At 44.1% G+C, this 16499-nt stretch overlaps 1 protein-coding gene across 2 annotated transcripts in view; it reads right to left on the reverse strand.

Annotated features, from left to right (window-relative positions):
• The window catches only part of col5a1 (procollagen, type V, alpha 1), a 71499-nt gene that overhangs the window by 35281 nt on the left and 19719 nt on the right, over positions 1-16499 (reverse strand). For both annotated transcript variants that reach the window (XM_019269066.2, XM_027282035.1), the window contains exons 3-8: positions 13887-14100; positions 13270-13432; positions 2832-2963; positions 1891-1998; positions 1411-1803; positions 64-717 (exon numbers count right to left, since the gene is read on the reverse strand). In XM_019269066.2, the coding sequence (XP_019124611.1) occupies positions 64-717; positions 1411-1803; positions 1891-1998; positions 2832-2963; positions 13270-13432; positions 13887-14100 (1664 nt within the window). The remainder of the gene's footprint in view (positions 1-63; positions 718-1410; positions 1804-1890; positions 1999-2831; positions 2964-13269; positions 13433-13886; positions 14101-16499) is intronic.

The following is a 16499-nucleotide window of genomic DNA, read 5'->3' on the forward strand; positions in this document are numbered from 1 at the left end:
CAAACCGAATTAGCCACCTTTCTTTCTCATCTTCAACCTCATGTCTTTGCCATTATTTTTCACCTGTCCATAGTACTGGTCGGTCTCAGCAGGCAGCACTTTGCCCTCTTTGCCGTCATAGTCCGTGTCATCGTAGCCATAGAGATCGATGTTGTCGATGTTGTCATAGTCGGTGATGTGCTCCTCCTTGAACAAATCCCCGTAGTCATCCTCTCCGTCCACTCCCAGGCCTGTTCCGGTGGTGATGGACCCCCCTGCTCCGGTGCCGGCGTTGGCTGATCCACCTCCAGCGGAAGAAGAACCTCCTCCGGTAGCCCCGCCCCCGACGGTGATGGTAGAACTGCTGCTGCTGCTGCCTCCTCCACCTCCAACGTGGACTGTACTGCTGCTGCTGCTGCCTCCTCCACCTCCAATGTGGTCTATACTGCTGCTGCTGCTGCCTCCTCCACCTCCAATGATGACTGTACTGCTGCTGCCTCCTCCACCTCCAATGTGGTCTATACTGCTGCTGCTGCTGCCTCCTCCACCTCCACCACTGACATGAACCGTGCTGCCGTCGCCACCACCTCCACCGCTGATGAGCACAGAGCTGGTGCTACCGCCTCCTCCACCACCAAGGTTGACTGTACTGCTGCTGCTGCCACCTCCACCAGTGGTGTAATGGCCATCCACGCCATAATCATATAGATCGCCGTAGTCATCATAAGAACCTCCTACCTGTAAAAACGCAGATATACTTATAAATATATACATACATAGTTATAAATGAGCAGACAGATTAAAGGATGAGATTCATTCTGATGTAAGAGACATACAGTACACAACAACATAAGGGGAGTTCCTTGCATTCTCCAAAAACAGCAAGTGTTGTTTCAAATTTGTAGCATTGCTTATTTCAGATGAAAGGCAATGAAAGGGTTACTTCCGGTATTAACAAATAACCTAAAAAAGCAAGAACATGACCTTGCATTTGTGACGTGCTAATACAGCGTACTATGACTGCAACTAAGGATTATTTTATCTATAAATAAATATGTCAATTGTAAATTCTTCAAATTCCTAAACAGCCAATGTCTTGAAGTGTCTTGTACAGCTGTCCAAAGTCCGAAAATATTGAGTGTACTATCACGTTTTTGGATGATGGAACTTGAAAAATTTCGAATTCATGTATCATCACAAAAAGCACGTATTCCTTCATGGTGACTTTTTAAAAGTACGTCCACATTGGCTTTGCTTCCCCCATGTGGATTGGTGGATTATAACACGAGGAAGGCACGCCTAAGTTCAGATAGCTGAATGCAACAACATAAAAAGTAGGCTTTTTAACACTTCATCAATACATCTCTTAGATCTACAGGTCACACCAACAACAATTAAGTGAGGATGTCCATATGATTCATTTCAACCTACTGATGTCTTATTTAGGGTTACTGAAGTTCCTACTCCACTGGTGATGACCCTTCCCCCAGTGCCGGCGCCCAACTCAATCTTTCCCCCTGCTCCCAGGTCCAGCTCACTCCCGGTGCCAGTGCTGGTGATGGTGACGCGTCGAGAGGTGTCCCCATCGGGTGCCGCCGTGGACTCGTCGTAGTAGGTCTCGTAGTTACCGTAGCTGTCGTAGCTGTCGTAAGGGCTGGTCTCCTCTCCGTAGGCGTCTCCTCCGCCAGTGGCAGTACCTGAAGATGCAGAGTGTCCCGTTCCAGAGGATGAACTACCAGTGGAGATGGAGGTAACCACTTTATCAGCGGTGCTGCCTCCCAAAATCTCCTCTACATTGGTCACCACGCTGTCTCCATCTGTCACCTGTAACGCATAGAGGATATCACTGATGGTCCCCTTTGAGAATATGATTGTATTTACATCAATATTTGTCCATTTGTGGCACATTACCTTGACTTCTTTTGTGGTTGTCTCAGCCTCAGATGGTGACTGATAGGGCTTGCCATCCTCATCCTCATAGTAAGGGTATTCATAATAGTAGCTGTCCTCCTCTGTGTTCTAAAGGAGAGAAACATTACACAAACACTGAGTGTGACTGAGAGAGAGAGAGAGAGAGAGAGAGAAAAAAAAGCTATCAATTATTAAAAACATGATTTCTAGATATGATCCAATGCTCTGTTGCTGCTGGGTCTGGCAGATATATGTGCTGCAGACTGGCCATAGATCAGAAGCACACAGGAATGCCGTCTACTTGTGGAAACCTCATGCTGTATCTCCCTGTTGCGACTTGTTACCACTGAATGACAAATGATTTTTTTGCTGCTTTCCTAAATGAAATCTTGAAACAGGTCCAGTATATATATATATGTACATGCCTGGCAGGCATACTGACAGGGTCAGTAGTAAAAGGTCATGAGGAAGAGGTACGTGTTCATCTTTTAACACTTGACTGACACACCTTTATTTAGCATGCGCACACTGTATTGGTATTCGGTAAAGAAAGCGGCGCAGTGCAGGGATGCAGGCTTAGGCAGGCACCACATCATTCCTGAACATTATTAACTAACTGCATGGCCTGATAACCCTGTTCTTGCCACTCAGCACTTTCCTCTGGCAGAGTGCAGTTCTCCTGCATAAGCCAAGAAGCTCTTTTCAGCACAGGATCCAACCGAGATCTGATTTGAGTATTAGAGACAATTATGGATTAGGGGAAATGAACTTCCTTGAGTAAGGTCAAGCCATGAGAACACTTGGTGGTTTCACTTGTTTTCTAGAGGCAATGGAAAAGGTCCTTGAGTTTCCAAAGCCACACTATGAGCTCAGAGGTAAAAAAGAAACATATTAGATGGTCAAAACCGAAAGCTGAGGAAAAGAAAGGTCTCGTTACTCACATATTCATCAGTCTTGGGCTCCTGGTTCTGAGGCTGGTCAGGCACTGGCACTTCACAATCGGGGCTGTAGTGCTCACAGTAGTCATAGGCAGCACGATGGTCTGCTACAATCATTAGCTGCTGGATGTCTCCCTGGAAAGCACAAGGAAGGAGAAAGCAGGAAGTCGTGAGACTGGCTGAACACAAACGCGGGTCATGCATGTAAATAAACAAGCAAACAATCAACAGTGACAGAGACAGTCTCACGCTCCCGACCTGTGGAGGAAAAAATGAACGAATATAAACAAATAAAAGATGAGGGCGAACATCTGCATGGCGCACAAGCACATGCAGAACAGGCGAGGCTGAAACTAGGTCAAGCCAGGGGATTCTGAGGGTGACTAAATGATGAAGAACTTTGTCCTGGCTCCAAGAGTGCCGTTTCTCATCAGTGTCGAGCACAAGGAGTGTGAGACAAAAAGCTCGCAGCAAACAGAGCGGAGCTACAAGAGAACATGGAACAATTTACTTCATGTAGTTGCGGACGATGACACAAACAACAAACACACAAAACCACAGCCTCTCTCTCCCTCTCTCTCACACACACACACACACTCAAAGTATGTCTTTAACAAGATAAATGATTTTGAACAGCATACAAACTGTAAGCCCCGGCCTCGGATCTGAATAGGAAATGAGTGATTTTGCCTCTTAGCTGATTGTGTAAGACGAATAGATCAACTTAGCATGTGTGACATGGAAAACATGAGCAGACCTGCAGTTACAGATAGCCAACCTGAGACGAGGAGTTTGTGCCTATACTGAGTTGGGGTGGGGTGTGTGTGGGGGGTGGAACAGTAGCAGGAGTGAGAGATTTTAAAGAAAGAAGAAGAAAAGAAAAAAAGACTCAAAAAAAAGAGAGCGAACAAATGAGATTGATCGAAAAGAAAAAAAAGAGGAAGAGAGAACAAGAGGGAAAAAAGAAAAGGCTCAGAAGGATCCCCAGGCTACATAGGGAGCTGGGTGTGTGTGTGCTTGCCACATGTTTCTGAACCGAATGCATATGGCACCAAAAGGCTGTATTGTATCTATCCAAACATGTCCTAATCACACTTCCAAATCCAGTGATGTCATCCCACATCAATCAGACACAACGTCAACTTTAACTGAAACAAATATATTTTTGGGGGGGGGGGTATGAGAATCACAGAGCGACGGAACTATGAGAACGAACCACCGCAGAGAATAAAGTGTTTTTAATTATGTCCAACTGCCAAAAATCTGAAATCCCTCAACATTACGTTCCAGTTTTAAATTCTCCACGGATAGCTCTCTCTTTTCTGACAAACATAAATGGATTGCATTTGTGGTCTAACCAGTGACAATTCTCCCGACGAGCACCAATCCCACTGCTACACTTAAACAATACCACACACAATTCCCTGTCTCAGATCCCTTTAATAAAACTTAGAAAACACCCCACAAGATGATGTTTCCTGCTCCGTCCTTGGCTTATGATATCAGCCTGGGTTTATGATGGATGCAGGAAAACAAATCCCAGTACTTCCTCCAAGGCACAAAGACTGGAGTAGCCATTACACAGCTCTCGCAGCTATGGACTGGAAGCTCCCACGAAACTTCCAAATGGCTACCTCTGAGCACCATTTGTCTAAAGTCAGGATACTGACTATAAGTTTGACAGTCTGTCTCTCCCTTATCCTGGCAAGACCGTTGTCACAGCTGCACCGAATGGGGATGATGGGAATTCAGTGTTTGAAATGAGGTCACATTCAATAAGGAATAAGCTCACTGTATGACAAAACAGCCGTGCCGTCTGGAGCATTGCAACTGCTTTCCTATTCACATGCCATTCTTCAGATTTTCTTTTTCTTTTCCCCCAATGTTCTTTTTCATCACCCAGAGCAGCCAAAGGAATGTCAGGGTAGATCCTGACCACGAGAGGTGTGATCCTAATTGCACCAAGATGAAATAATTAATCACACACCTAAGCATTAATGAGAACATCCTCGCAGCACTGAGAGCGCCGTGTTTAATGATGTGTGTGACATGTACACAGAGAAAGAAAAAGAGGCATGTGCATGCCTAGAAAGAACAGTGTGCTGTTATAAGGATCTTATTAAAGGCTGGAAAAGCTGCGATTGATTGTACTAACTCTACAGCCAAAGGCATGTGAGAGGGGGAAAAAAGGGGATGAGAAGAAGCTGAAAAGGGAATGTGGACCTGGGCTAAGCTGCGCTCAGTCGCGTTGGACCATTCAGCACGAACAGTTCCAGCCGTCTGAAGTTTTATTCTGTGTTAAAAAGTTCTGGACTATAAAACGGGGAGCCAGGGACGGAACGCTGCACAAAACCAAACGCAGATGGAAAGGCAAGAAGGAGTTGAAAAACAAACATTTTTCACTTAGATTGGCAGCCCAGCGACTTAAAATTGCACGTTGCTTTAGTTTGGTTAGTTTGGTAGTTCCAAAAACATTAGATCCTACATTTCCCATGATGCAACATCATCAGCCTCTCTTCATAAGGCCCTCCCCTGCCTGTTAAACATCTGTCTGTTTCCAATCCGAGATAACCCTTCTGACATCACGATGACATCACCAGGTGTTATTTTTTAATTTTTAGCCACAATGATACAAATAAGATCATTTATTATTTTATATTAAATTTACCTTAATTATATAATAAAGGTAAATATATAAAATGTTTTGCAACATCACAAAACGACACTGGCTGATTTCCCTTTTCATCCGGCATCTTTACACACAAATCATTTCGGCGCCGATATAAAAGACATACAGTACACGGGTTCCCATGCAAACACCTTCACAGTACCACCATTGTCAAGGTCTTGATCCACAGCGACAACTACTAAAGCTGGTTCTGATTTCCGTTTGTTCGAGTCAGAGCAGCTCTCTTCACCACACGTCGCTCGACACATTCTGGTGCCAAACGTTATATAAGCTGCTGTTTTACAGATGTAGGGAAGCAGTAAATATTCCTATACTGTACACCAGCTGTATGCTAATGCCAAATTTCTCATTTAAAATTCTGGCGCTGAATGGTCAACTCAGTCCAGCAGCCCATTAAAGCGTGAGATATTTACTCCATTACTGTACACTGAGGCCACCTCTCTATATTTTGATGACAGGAAACTGCAGTGCAACTACTCCATGTGCCGAGTCAGGGATTTGGCGTTCGATAAAGGCTGATTGGTTAACCACTTAAAAAGAACAGGAAATTATAGCTTACAGTCGGATCAACAGATGCTGATACGTGACACAAAAGTGGACTGAAATATGTAGAAAACGATTAATATACAGCGACGCATGCAAACAGACACACAAGCACCAACAATCCCACACCCAAACAGAGCACACCAGGAGAAAGGAAAAAAAACCCTGGAATTATACAATCACACCCAAACCCTTGGGGAAACCGTAAAAGACATGCAATCATCTTTCCTATTTGAGAGGGGACACTGACATTTTTCACTGCGGAGCATCATGTGGCACATCAGAGTGGTGCTTAAGGCAGAATTTTCAGACAATAACAGGGCTGCCGCTGTCAGCATCTCCCTGGACTCGGCTGAAATATGACTCCTCGCCTGGCCAGTGCTCCGTGCATGTCGAGCTCTGGTGGAAAAGCCGTCGCCTGTGGCTGCGAGCAACAGTCGTTCCCACCTCACATGACTTCACGTTAAAGAAATTGTTGAAGGCACTTGCACGCACGCATAAAACATGACACATCCACATGAATCCAATGAGTGACAGAGGAGCTGCAGCTTATTAGATCACTGAAGAAGAACAAATCCAGACTGATTGACGGGCACTTAAAAACACTCAGATTCATCTGTTTCTTCTGTGTTTTGTTTACTACAACGTCACATGAATTTTCTGGCTTTCATTGCCCAAAACCTCACCCTGTTTGGCCCCCCCTCCACCTACCCCCACTCATTTATCCCTGCTGGATGTTCTGGTTGTGTCCAGGTGGGGGCAGGAGAGTGCTCTAATGAGCACGAAGCCAAACATCTCCATCTGAACCTGACCCACAATCATGCAGGGTGGACCGAGTTCATTGTGTAACCCTCTTCGGAATAAAAATATATGGTGCATGGGATGGAAAGCAATATTGCTGCGGTTTTTAAAATCATCATATGACAGCGGACAGCTAATGAATGTTGTAAATAATTGCTACACGAGCGGCTAGAACGTAACTAAATAAACTGCACGCATTTATGCTCGGTTAATCTCTTTGTTTGTCTTAAACACACACATACTTGAAGCATGAGGTGAACGGAGCACAACAGAGGATTATTTTGATTAGAGTAACGTCTTGAGGTGATGTCAGCGCCCCTGCTGATCAGTTTAGGAGGCCTGAGCTCAGCATCCCATGAAATTTGCACTTTCTCAGCTTAGAGCGTCATGGCATAAAATAAACAGAACAAACCAACGTTCATTACTTCTTCATATCCCCAGGGACACCTCATAATGGCCATGTTTATCTTTTTACGCCTCAGATAACTATGAGAGCAGCATGAAGGAGAAAAACCCAAGTCTAGTTTCTCATCGTTTTACTGGTCATATGTCAGTAAAGGAAAATGGGTAGGAGGGCCCCACAGAGCAGGATGAGACACTGGGAGGTCTGAGCTCTGGCTGCATTTTAAGGCGAGCTACTTTCCCAATGTATTTACACAGTCACCCCTGAGCTCTGAGCCAGGCCTTAGGTCCTACTGCCAGCCCACACCGGTAAACTGACAGTCCCAGCGCCTGGGCATACTCCAACCTGACCACAAAAACCAAACAACACGCTGCAGAGGTCAGCTGGCCGCACAGCGACCATAAATCAGTGTAGACACACACAAAAATGTACATGGACACAAACAAACTAGATACACAATGTCTATAGTATATATATATATATATACAGACAGAGAAATTCCACTCAAACAAAGTTACAGAATTAAACCTCGACCAGACATCAAGCATGACATTTCATCCACATACACTTTCCCCTCCAGACTGTAGCTCAATCCCAACGCTCAGAGCAGCTGCCAAGAGCAACAGGTCCGTCTGCCACCCCACTTATCCACTACACAGCACCTTAACCATTCCCTCACCCCCTTTGCTGTTGTCCTGTTTTTGGATCCCGTCTAGGCCTCTTCATCATTTCACCCCTCAGCTTCACGCTCCCTTCTGTGTAAGATTTTAATTCCACGTCTCTCAGGGTTATGGGAAGCCATAGTCCCCCATTTCCCGTTCATTCTCGGGTAGTGGAAACCAGAGCTGCTCTCCTCACCTAACAGGCGTAGATTCTGAGTGTTTGGCTTGGCCATTTGCTGAAATCTACATAAAAAAAAGTGCTGAGGGCACACTTCAGGGCTTGCTGACACAGTAAAGAAATAACAGAGGGAATAAGGGGGGAGAAAGACAAACATCTGACATGAGTTAAGGAAATTCTCTTAATTATCCATGGTGGAAACTCCATCTTCCCTGGGGCTACTGAAGTCTACATCCCATTCGTCTGCCTGAATTGTATAGAGGCAGTGTGCTCTGACAGTGAAGCATGACGTATACTTTGGACTAGATAATACAGTCACACGTGGATACTACAGAAATACACAAGTCTGTATAGGGAAGGTGAACACTGAGATTTAATATAATGTGCTTTGGAAAAGTTTTAAGAGTATGGCTACAACACTACGCCGCCAACTACCATTCAAAATGACTACATTATTACACAGTGACATACACAGCGGTACGTTCCCTACTTGAATCTGTAATCAGCCATTAGCAGTGATGACTAATGCTTCAAATAAGTATCTACCCAGATACATCTGGATTACTGTCTGCATGAATCCAGCTGAGGAAGATTGCAGTTCACACTGGGAGTCAGAGTGCCTCTCAAATCAAGTCTCAAATGCATCGCATCCCCACTGACTTTATTTCATCTGTGGGAAAACTGCAGTTTGACAGCAAGAAATGGAGCAAAATACACTCACTTCAGTTCATCACATAACTAAATCATCGAATACAACAATCTTGCGATGAATCCGACCTTAAAGAAGGCTATAATGTACGTTTTTTCTTTGGTTGAACCTCGACTTATAAACCTAAAGATAGCAAAGTTGATTCTAGGTAGGAGGCTTGCTTCAAGTACATACTTCAAAACCCTGTCTGAATTGTTTACTATATAAATCAACCATGTTTGGGTGGTTTTTAAGTGACTGATAATGCTGCCGAGTACAGATTTACACCTCTATATAAGGCTGCTTTAATCTCAATGCAAAAAATTTGCAACTCTATTTAGAGGACTACTAATACATCTTATTGCTTTGTGGAAACAGAGCCGAAATGACTTTTCATATTTCTACACCAGACCAGTCATGAAGACCCAAGCAGGGCATCAAATTTCAGAGTCTCATCTAATGGGGCTCAGTGAGAGAAGCCATTATGCATCCATTTACCAGCCAAAGTAGACCTGTTAACTGTTTTTTGACACCTGGACAGTTCAAACAGTTTAGGTACATTTGTGAAAAGCGTTGAACTGTGGAGCCACTGATTCCAAAGTTTTACAAGATCTACTGAGTACAGCTAATACGAAATAATAAAACGGGAGCCCAGTCAAGGCCTGGCAGAATCAGCCAAACCAATTTTACTACTACCTCAGACCATGAGCCAAAATGGGCTCAAATCGGATTCTGAATCTGGAAAAACTACTGTAAACATGGAAAGCAGTGTCAGCATCTCTATAATCCACCCTCTTTGTTTTAAATCAGGAGTACCACTCCAGGTGAATACATCTTTACCTGATGACTAAAATATGTGAACCATAAAGAAGGGGTGCTGAGCAAATGACAGGAAAACTGAAGAAAAGCCCTGAGGTAAAGATGAGAAAACAGGATGTGTAAAACTCATCATGCCATTACAATATTAAAGCTCTTAACGAGCATCAAGCTCATACGTTGCATGTTTTTACTACTTTTTCCTGGCTCTGGTTGCACCATGGGAGCCCCACAACTTGCTTCATCCCAGCCCTATAAAAGGCCTCCCAAACCTTTGCAATGCTCCTCTTATTTTTCCCTTATCATATTGGCTTTGACTCCCCCCTCATTCCATCTTTCATTTCAATATATCTAAACCTAAATCCTTACCTATCCTCCCTAACTTATCACAGCCCACCCACACACATGCATCACCCTCCACCACCACCCACTCATGTTCAGACCATCAGCCCGGGACAGCCTATCAGTGGATACCAAGGAAACCTCTGGATGATGTCATGTGGTATGGCCGTGGTTCTAAAGCTGACATCAGTGGGGAGAGAGCTCCTCATTCTTTCCAGAGTATGACCCAAGAGTTTTGGCTTTACTACCTGAACCTACTGCTCCGGCTTCTCCGCTCCACCACACGCGCTCTCAATCTGGAACATCTTGTTTTTCGCAGCCGTGTTCCAATCTACTCTTCTCCAGCTCTCTAATATGCCAAATTTATGTCGTTCTGTGACAAAAAGGCGACACTAGAAAAATCACCCACATTCATACAGGACGAGGATGCTTTGGCTCTGCCTCAGCTGAGACAATGGAGGCCAGACAAGAACTGCTGTGTTTGCACGGCTCCACCTTGATTCACTCGAGATCCCCCCCGAGGATTACCTCTGAGTGAGGCCAAGTGGTCCATCTCAAACCAACCGCAGCCCGTTTATTTCACTGAACGCTGCTTAGAACAGAGGGATGAGCATTAAATTATCTCTAAGTTTTTCTTGGCACTCGCACTAGGAAACAACTGTGAACACGGAAATCAAAGGACACATTCGGCAGATGGACTATGTCATGCGGGCTCCGCCTTCTGAATAACAGAGATGAAAGCACACTGGAATATTCTCTCCATCTCCATAACCCTGCAGTCATGAAGAAAAACATCACTGAAAGTCATTAGCTGGATGTTGCTAAAGATAGGCTCTTAATGATTGATTGTCACATGTATAATGCAGTCATTACGAGAGAGTAATGACTATTTAATTTGCAACAGATGAGCATTGATTATCAGGCAAAATACCTGTCTTCTTATATAATCATCACCTTCATTGTCTTTACTGGCAAGCTACAGTGTGCTTATGCAAGCTACTAAGAAAAAAAAAATAACATTATGGTACTTATAGAGGGTAGACGCTCTCGCTTTGACCACAATAACCATGTCCGAAACCAAACCACAAACCACCTCAGCATACAGTAAGTGCTACTTGTCTCCTGACTGCTGTATGTAAAGAAAAGGCCCGAGATCCTCTAAAGAACTCTACGGGCAAAAGAAACACAGTGTCATTCAAAGATGTTGATAACTCTTGCGAATGATGCAAGGAAATCTATTTCCTAACTCTGAATGAAAATTTGGGACAAATCAAAAGAATGCTCTCACAAATTTACAGTTCGAAAGTGCTGTTCCCGTTTAACATGCTGTTCTTTTTCTAAAGAGGCTGGAAATCGCAGGCTCTCGAGTCAGCTGAATTAATTGGCCTGCCGGTGAAATCAAATACCTTTTTTTTTTCTGGGGGGGGGGGGGGGGGGGGAGTGTTTTCATGCTCAACACCTCTTGGTGGTAACTCACTCTGGCAAAAGTCAACACAGGATCAGACTAAACTACAGAGGGGAGAAGGGAGGAAGAGGAGGAAAAGAGCACAGCCCGAGCATAATTTGGAAACTATGTGGCATATTTTCCATTTTCTGCACGCACTGGAGCCTGTCCCGTCTCCCAACTGGCAGACACGCAGCAGGAGGGCTTTTAACATCTCCCACAAAATATCTGTCTGTTCCCACGGTAACAACTGGAGTGTTACCGTGGCCTTGATAACTGGGTACGATTTCTAAAATTGTTCCAGTATCACCCCGATCTCATCGTGAGTATGCTACGGGCAATAATAAAATTACAATGGAAATACAACTGTGCCGTATAAATGTAGTCATCTTGTTGGCAACTGGAGGAATTTACTAGTGGCCATTAGGCTTAGTGGGAAATAATAGCACAAACTCACAAACACGAACATACACTAACAAACATCTGTATTTATCCCTCATTAAATAGTTCAAGTCAACAACTTCACTAGGAACTAGAAAGAACATAATCCATGTAAGATAAAACAGCGCTGTATTCCCCTGCTCATACCCATATAGTTCATACTATATGTTTTTCTTGCAATATAAAAATCTGGCTTCAGTTGTGAGGCCATGATTAATAGTTTTGAATGAGCACAAGAAGTGAAGCTTTACTTTTAGTTTTATATCCCATCATATATCTATCCCCCCAAAGGCTTGGCGAAAACCAACTTTAGGGGATTGCAGGGGGGGTGATGTCATATTTCATTCTTTTTGTCTGTTCTCGCTGAGCAGCGGTGAGGTTAAAGGTTAGCTGGCTCAGCATCACTCACATCAGTCAGCCTCTGTTACTAATTATTATTGAATGCCTCAGCCTCGCAGACTAATCCCCCTTTAAAACAAGCACAACTCTGACAGGAACAAAGACAATACTATTCCTTGTGCCTCTATGGGTGTGTGTGCCCCACACGGGGGTCATGTTTAAGAGCAAAAAAATATATACACTACTGCAATCTAAACTAATTCTGATTCTATCACACTAGGTGAAAGAGAAAAAAAAAAGGTTTTATGCTGTGATGCACATCTCTGGGTATCGTAAACCCCAAAAGGCTTCCCGTCACTAGTCAGATTACTATTAAAATCTTTCATCTCAAGCCACAAAGAGTTTATAGACATAAAAAGAGGAGGAAGGAAGAAGTAAAGCCCTAATTCTAATAATGAAAACCTGTCACCGCTTGTTAAAAATCTCTGTAAACAAAACCACTGCAGCCAATTCAGAATACAGATACGCAACCGCAAACAGAAATATGACTTATAGGTTCTAACTGCTCAGCAGCCACGTCGAGGCAGCACTTAAAAATAGTTTGTGGACGTACACGTTTTATTCATGTTTTCGTGTGGAAGATGCGGAATATATGGCACCGTGAAATTAAATTTGATTTGCGATTGTGTGCATGTGTACGAGTGGGTGGCAGAGGTTAAATGATCAGATGTTGGAGGGGGCTCCACAAGCCGAATCCACACATCATCTAGAGGATGTGGCCGCTACCACAGTTTCCATCACATGCACCATGACACGCAGAGTGGGGATTGAGGATGACCATCATTCGCCCCGCAGCCAAATGTGTCTGTGCTTAACTGCTTTGCTTGCTTTTATCTCATTCGCTTAAAGACTTTAAATCAGAGTGAAGTTGACTGGTGGTGTGCAGACTTGTCACAAACGTTATAGTTGAGTATAAAACTTGTGTGCAACTAAATGACACTGAGAAAACATAGAAACAGTCCTAAATGGTGCAAAGATGTAATAAGTTATACAGTAATTAAACATGTAGATGAAGAGCGACAGTGTAGTGCCTACCTCAAAGACTTCTTCATCAAGTATTCTAGTTCCAAACACTACAATTCCCTTGGTATCGATGATGGGGTGGGGGCTTCGGAGCAGCTTCTGGGTGGTCTTCTTTTTACAGTCCAGAATGAGGGTGATGGTCTGCTTGTGCACACTGATGGCCACTCGATGCCATCTAAAAAGAGACGGTGAAGTTAATTCACACACTTACTGGGTTACATGCTGCCCATTTACACACTTGTTACACACTACTAAGAGCCCCTTTTGTGTTTGGTCTCTCGTTCAAATTCAAATATATCCTTGTTCTGTTTTCTGGAGTGAAACGGAATCTCATTTTACTCTTTCTTTAATCCCAGTTTTTGGTCATGCAGAAACAGAAATTCTATAATGTGCCTGAAAGTAGAGAGACACAGCAATCGACATTGAGGGATTAAATGTAGACGATCACATGCAAAAAAGAGACACCTGGACCAGGTGCCCGCTTAACAAACTAAACCCTCACGAAAGAGTAAATTCACCTGGACTTTAATTAGAGGGAAAGATGAATAAACAAAAAGCAGGGTCTGATATAAGAGCGCTGTGGTGGAACATTGATAGATGTTCATCGAGCAAACAACAAGTGCACCTACTTTCCGTCAGCTAGGTTGACACCTCTGAACAGGGGGTAGTCCTCGGGGCTGGGTTTGCCTGTGTGGTCCTCGTACAGGAACACGGGAGAGCGGCCCACTTCCAGTCCGAGCTGCTGGATGCCCTGTTCGTTGTACATGGACAACAGGAAGGACTGGCTGCCCTTCTTAGGCTTCACTGTAGCCAAGATGGAGAAGTCCTCTGGGAACACATCACCTGGCAGGACATACGGTGGGTTGGACAGAGAGAGGGAAACGTTTTGGAGATTTAGAAGTAGCGGGAACTATTCATCATCATAACAAGAATGGAATACTATGTTCGAGAATTCAGAATGTTGTAATCTTATTATTATTTTAGGAGACTACGCTCTTTGGTGTCAGGAGGGAGTACACTACTTCTAATGGAAAGAAATGTTACAAAAACAGACAAAGATAGTTTGTATTGGAAGAATTAGGAAGAGGGGCCGAAAGGAAACATCAGCGATTTGTGGAGTGCCCAAAATGTAACAGGATAGGATTAATCTGAAAGGGATGGCTGGCAGACTAAAGGCCGGTCAGAAGAAAAAACAAAAGTTTGAAGTGCACAAGTGGAGCATTTCCAGCACAGCACAGGATGAGAGGCTTAATGACAAAAGCATGTGATCCTGGGAGACTTTGTCGAACTATCCTTCAAACCCCTCCTTTCCACTTCTCTCTTCTCCCACAGCTGATCGATCTACCAGACACTGAGATGCCATGGCAGAGGGTCAGAAAGGAGGAAAAAAATTACAGGAGAAAGAGTTAAAGGCACATAAGTGTGGAAATAGAAATACCAATCATAAGTTGGTATTTGAACACATAAAAGGTGCAGAAACATTCATAGAAAAAGCTGTGTTTGCCTCTATCTGCATGGTTCCACTGTGCAGACTCAACTATTTCCTCCATTTTGCTTAAGTGCAAAGCACATCTGCCAGACAGATTCCCTTAGTGGGGTGTTCTCAGGACCCCAGAAAAAGGGGGCGGCCGCTTATGTAGAGGTCAGACTACACTTTAGGTAAACAGAGCTTTTTGATCTTTTAGTTGGGGTTAAAAAAAGAACTGCCTATTGAAAGCACTATTGTTATGAGAGATATGTTTTAGCATAAGCAAAGAAACCACTTGGATTCCAGTAGCAGACCCTCGCTGTTCAGTATGTGCAGGCTGGAAAATGCTACAGTGAAGTGGTTTGAGGAGCCAATCAGAAGCCACAGAGAAAAAGACGCCTCAGAGGGAAGGCGCTGTGGAAAGCTGGGGTTCGGAAAAGATAGTGGAAAAGGAAAGAAGAAAAGAAAAAGAGAAAAGTCGAGAAGCTCCCGTACCACCAACATCCAATCACTTTATTTTTTTGATTTCTATACATCGTTTTTCAGCCATTGGGCATCTGTGTGTATTTGTGCTTGTCCTGTCTTCCTGCCTTTTTCTATGATTCGTTCATTAATGCCAGGCATCAAATCACATCATGCGGAGAGCACATGCCTTGGCAGCGTGCTCCCTCAGGAATTCAGCTTGGCATCATATGAGAAACATTGCTTTAATTGACAGATGTTTCGATGGGGTGGTTTGAGGCAGACAGCATGAGAGACAGGAGGGAGAAAGAACATTAAGAAAGAAGGAGAAGAGACAGGCAGCCCTCCAACGACCTTGTATGGCGGCAGACACGTATATCACAAAATCAAAGTGACATGGTGCGAAAAGAAATGTGGGAAATGTCTGAAAAAAGAAAGGAAAGTTTGTTGCTACATCCTGTTGCATGAGCAATGTCTGTCTGCATGGACAATGACTCAGCGCTGGCTCAGGACCGGCAGTTTGTGTGGAGGTCAAGGGTCAGCTGTGGGGTGGGGACAAAATGACAATGACAAGTTTTTAAAATTCCAAGTATTATTTTTGGAAGGCAGAATCAAACCTGTCCCTGAAGTAGTGTTTACGCAGCAAGGTTTCTCATTTGTGGATTCATGTTTATGCATCGTGTCCCGTGCAAGGACCGAGATGCCCTGAGGGAACCTCCATCATAACACCGAGGAGAGGAGTGTGAAAGAAGGAGGCTGACGGAAAATAGAGGAAAGAGATTAAATGAACACTCTGTTGTGTCGGCGTCCCTTCTTCCTCGCTCTCTCCTCAGGACCTCATAGCAGAGTGGAGGGGGGGGTGGGGGGTGTTCAGAAAAGCTCAGGTTTCTCTGGAATGTGTCTTTCAAACCGCTACTTCAGGCCACCAGATGAGAGATACCTCATTCCTCATTTAGTGTGTATGTGTGTGTGTGTGTGCGTGGAGATGGTGGGAATGGAAAGGCTGTGGTGCCAGGAGTCCTGGGAGTTTACACTGGCAGCACCACCATCAGTGTCTGGGAGACTCAAAGACAACCCCAGACATCTAAACCAGCCAATCAGGCACAACCCAATAATTTCCTCCAGATTAAATAACCAATTAAAGCTGCCTTTTATTTTGACGATGGGAGGACTACATTATTAGAGTTGATGGAGAGAGGTTAAAAGAGACAGAGAGGGTGGTTTGCCATCTCGTCTTCAATTTCACCCTGGTGGCATTTGACATCTACACCTCAATTATTCTTCTCCAGCTACCAAACTTCCAGAACGCCTC

This window comes from Larimichthys crocea, chromosome IX (assembly GCF_000972845.2).
Source record: "Larimichthys crocea isolate SSNF chromosome IX, L_crocea_2.0, whole genome shotgun sequence".
Lineage (NCBI taxonomy): Eukaryota > Metazoa > Chordata > Actinopteri > Sciaenidae > Larimichthys > Larimichthys crocea.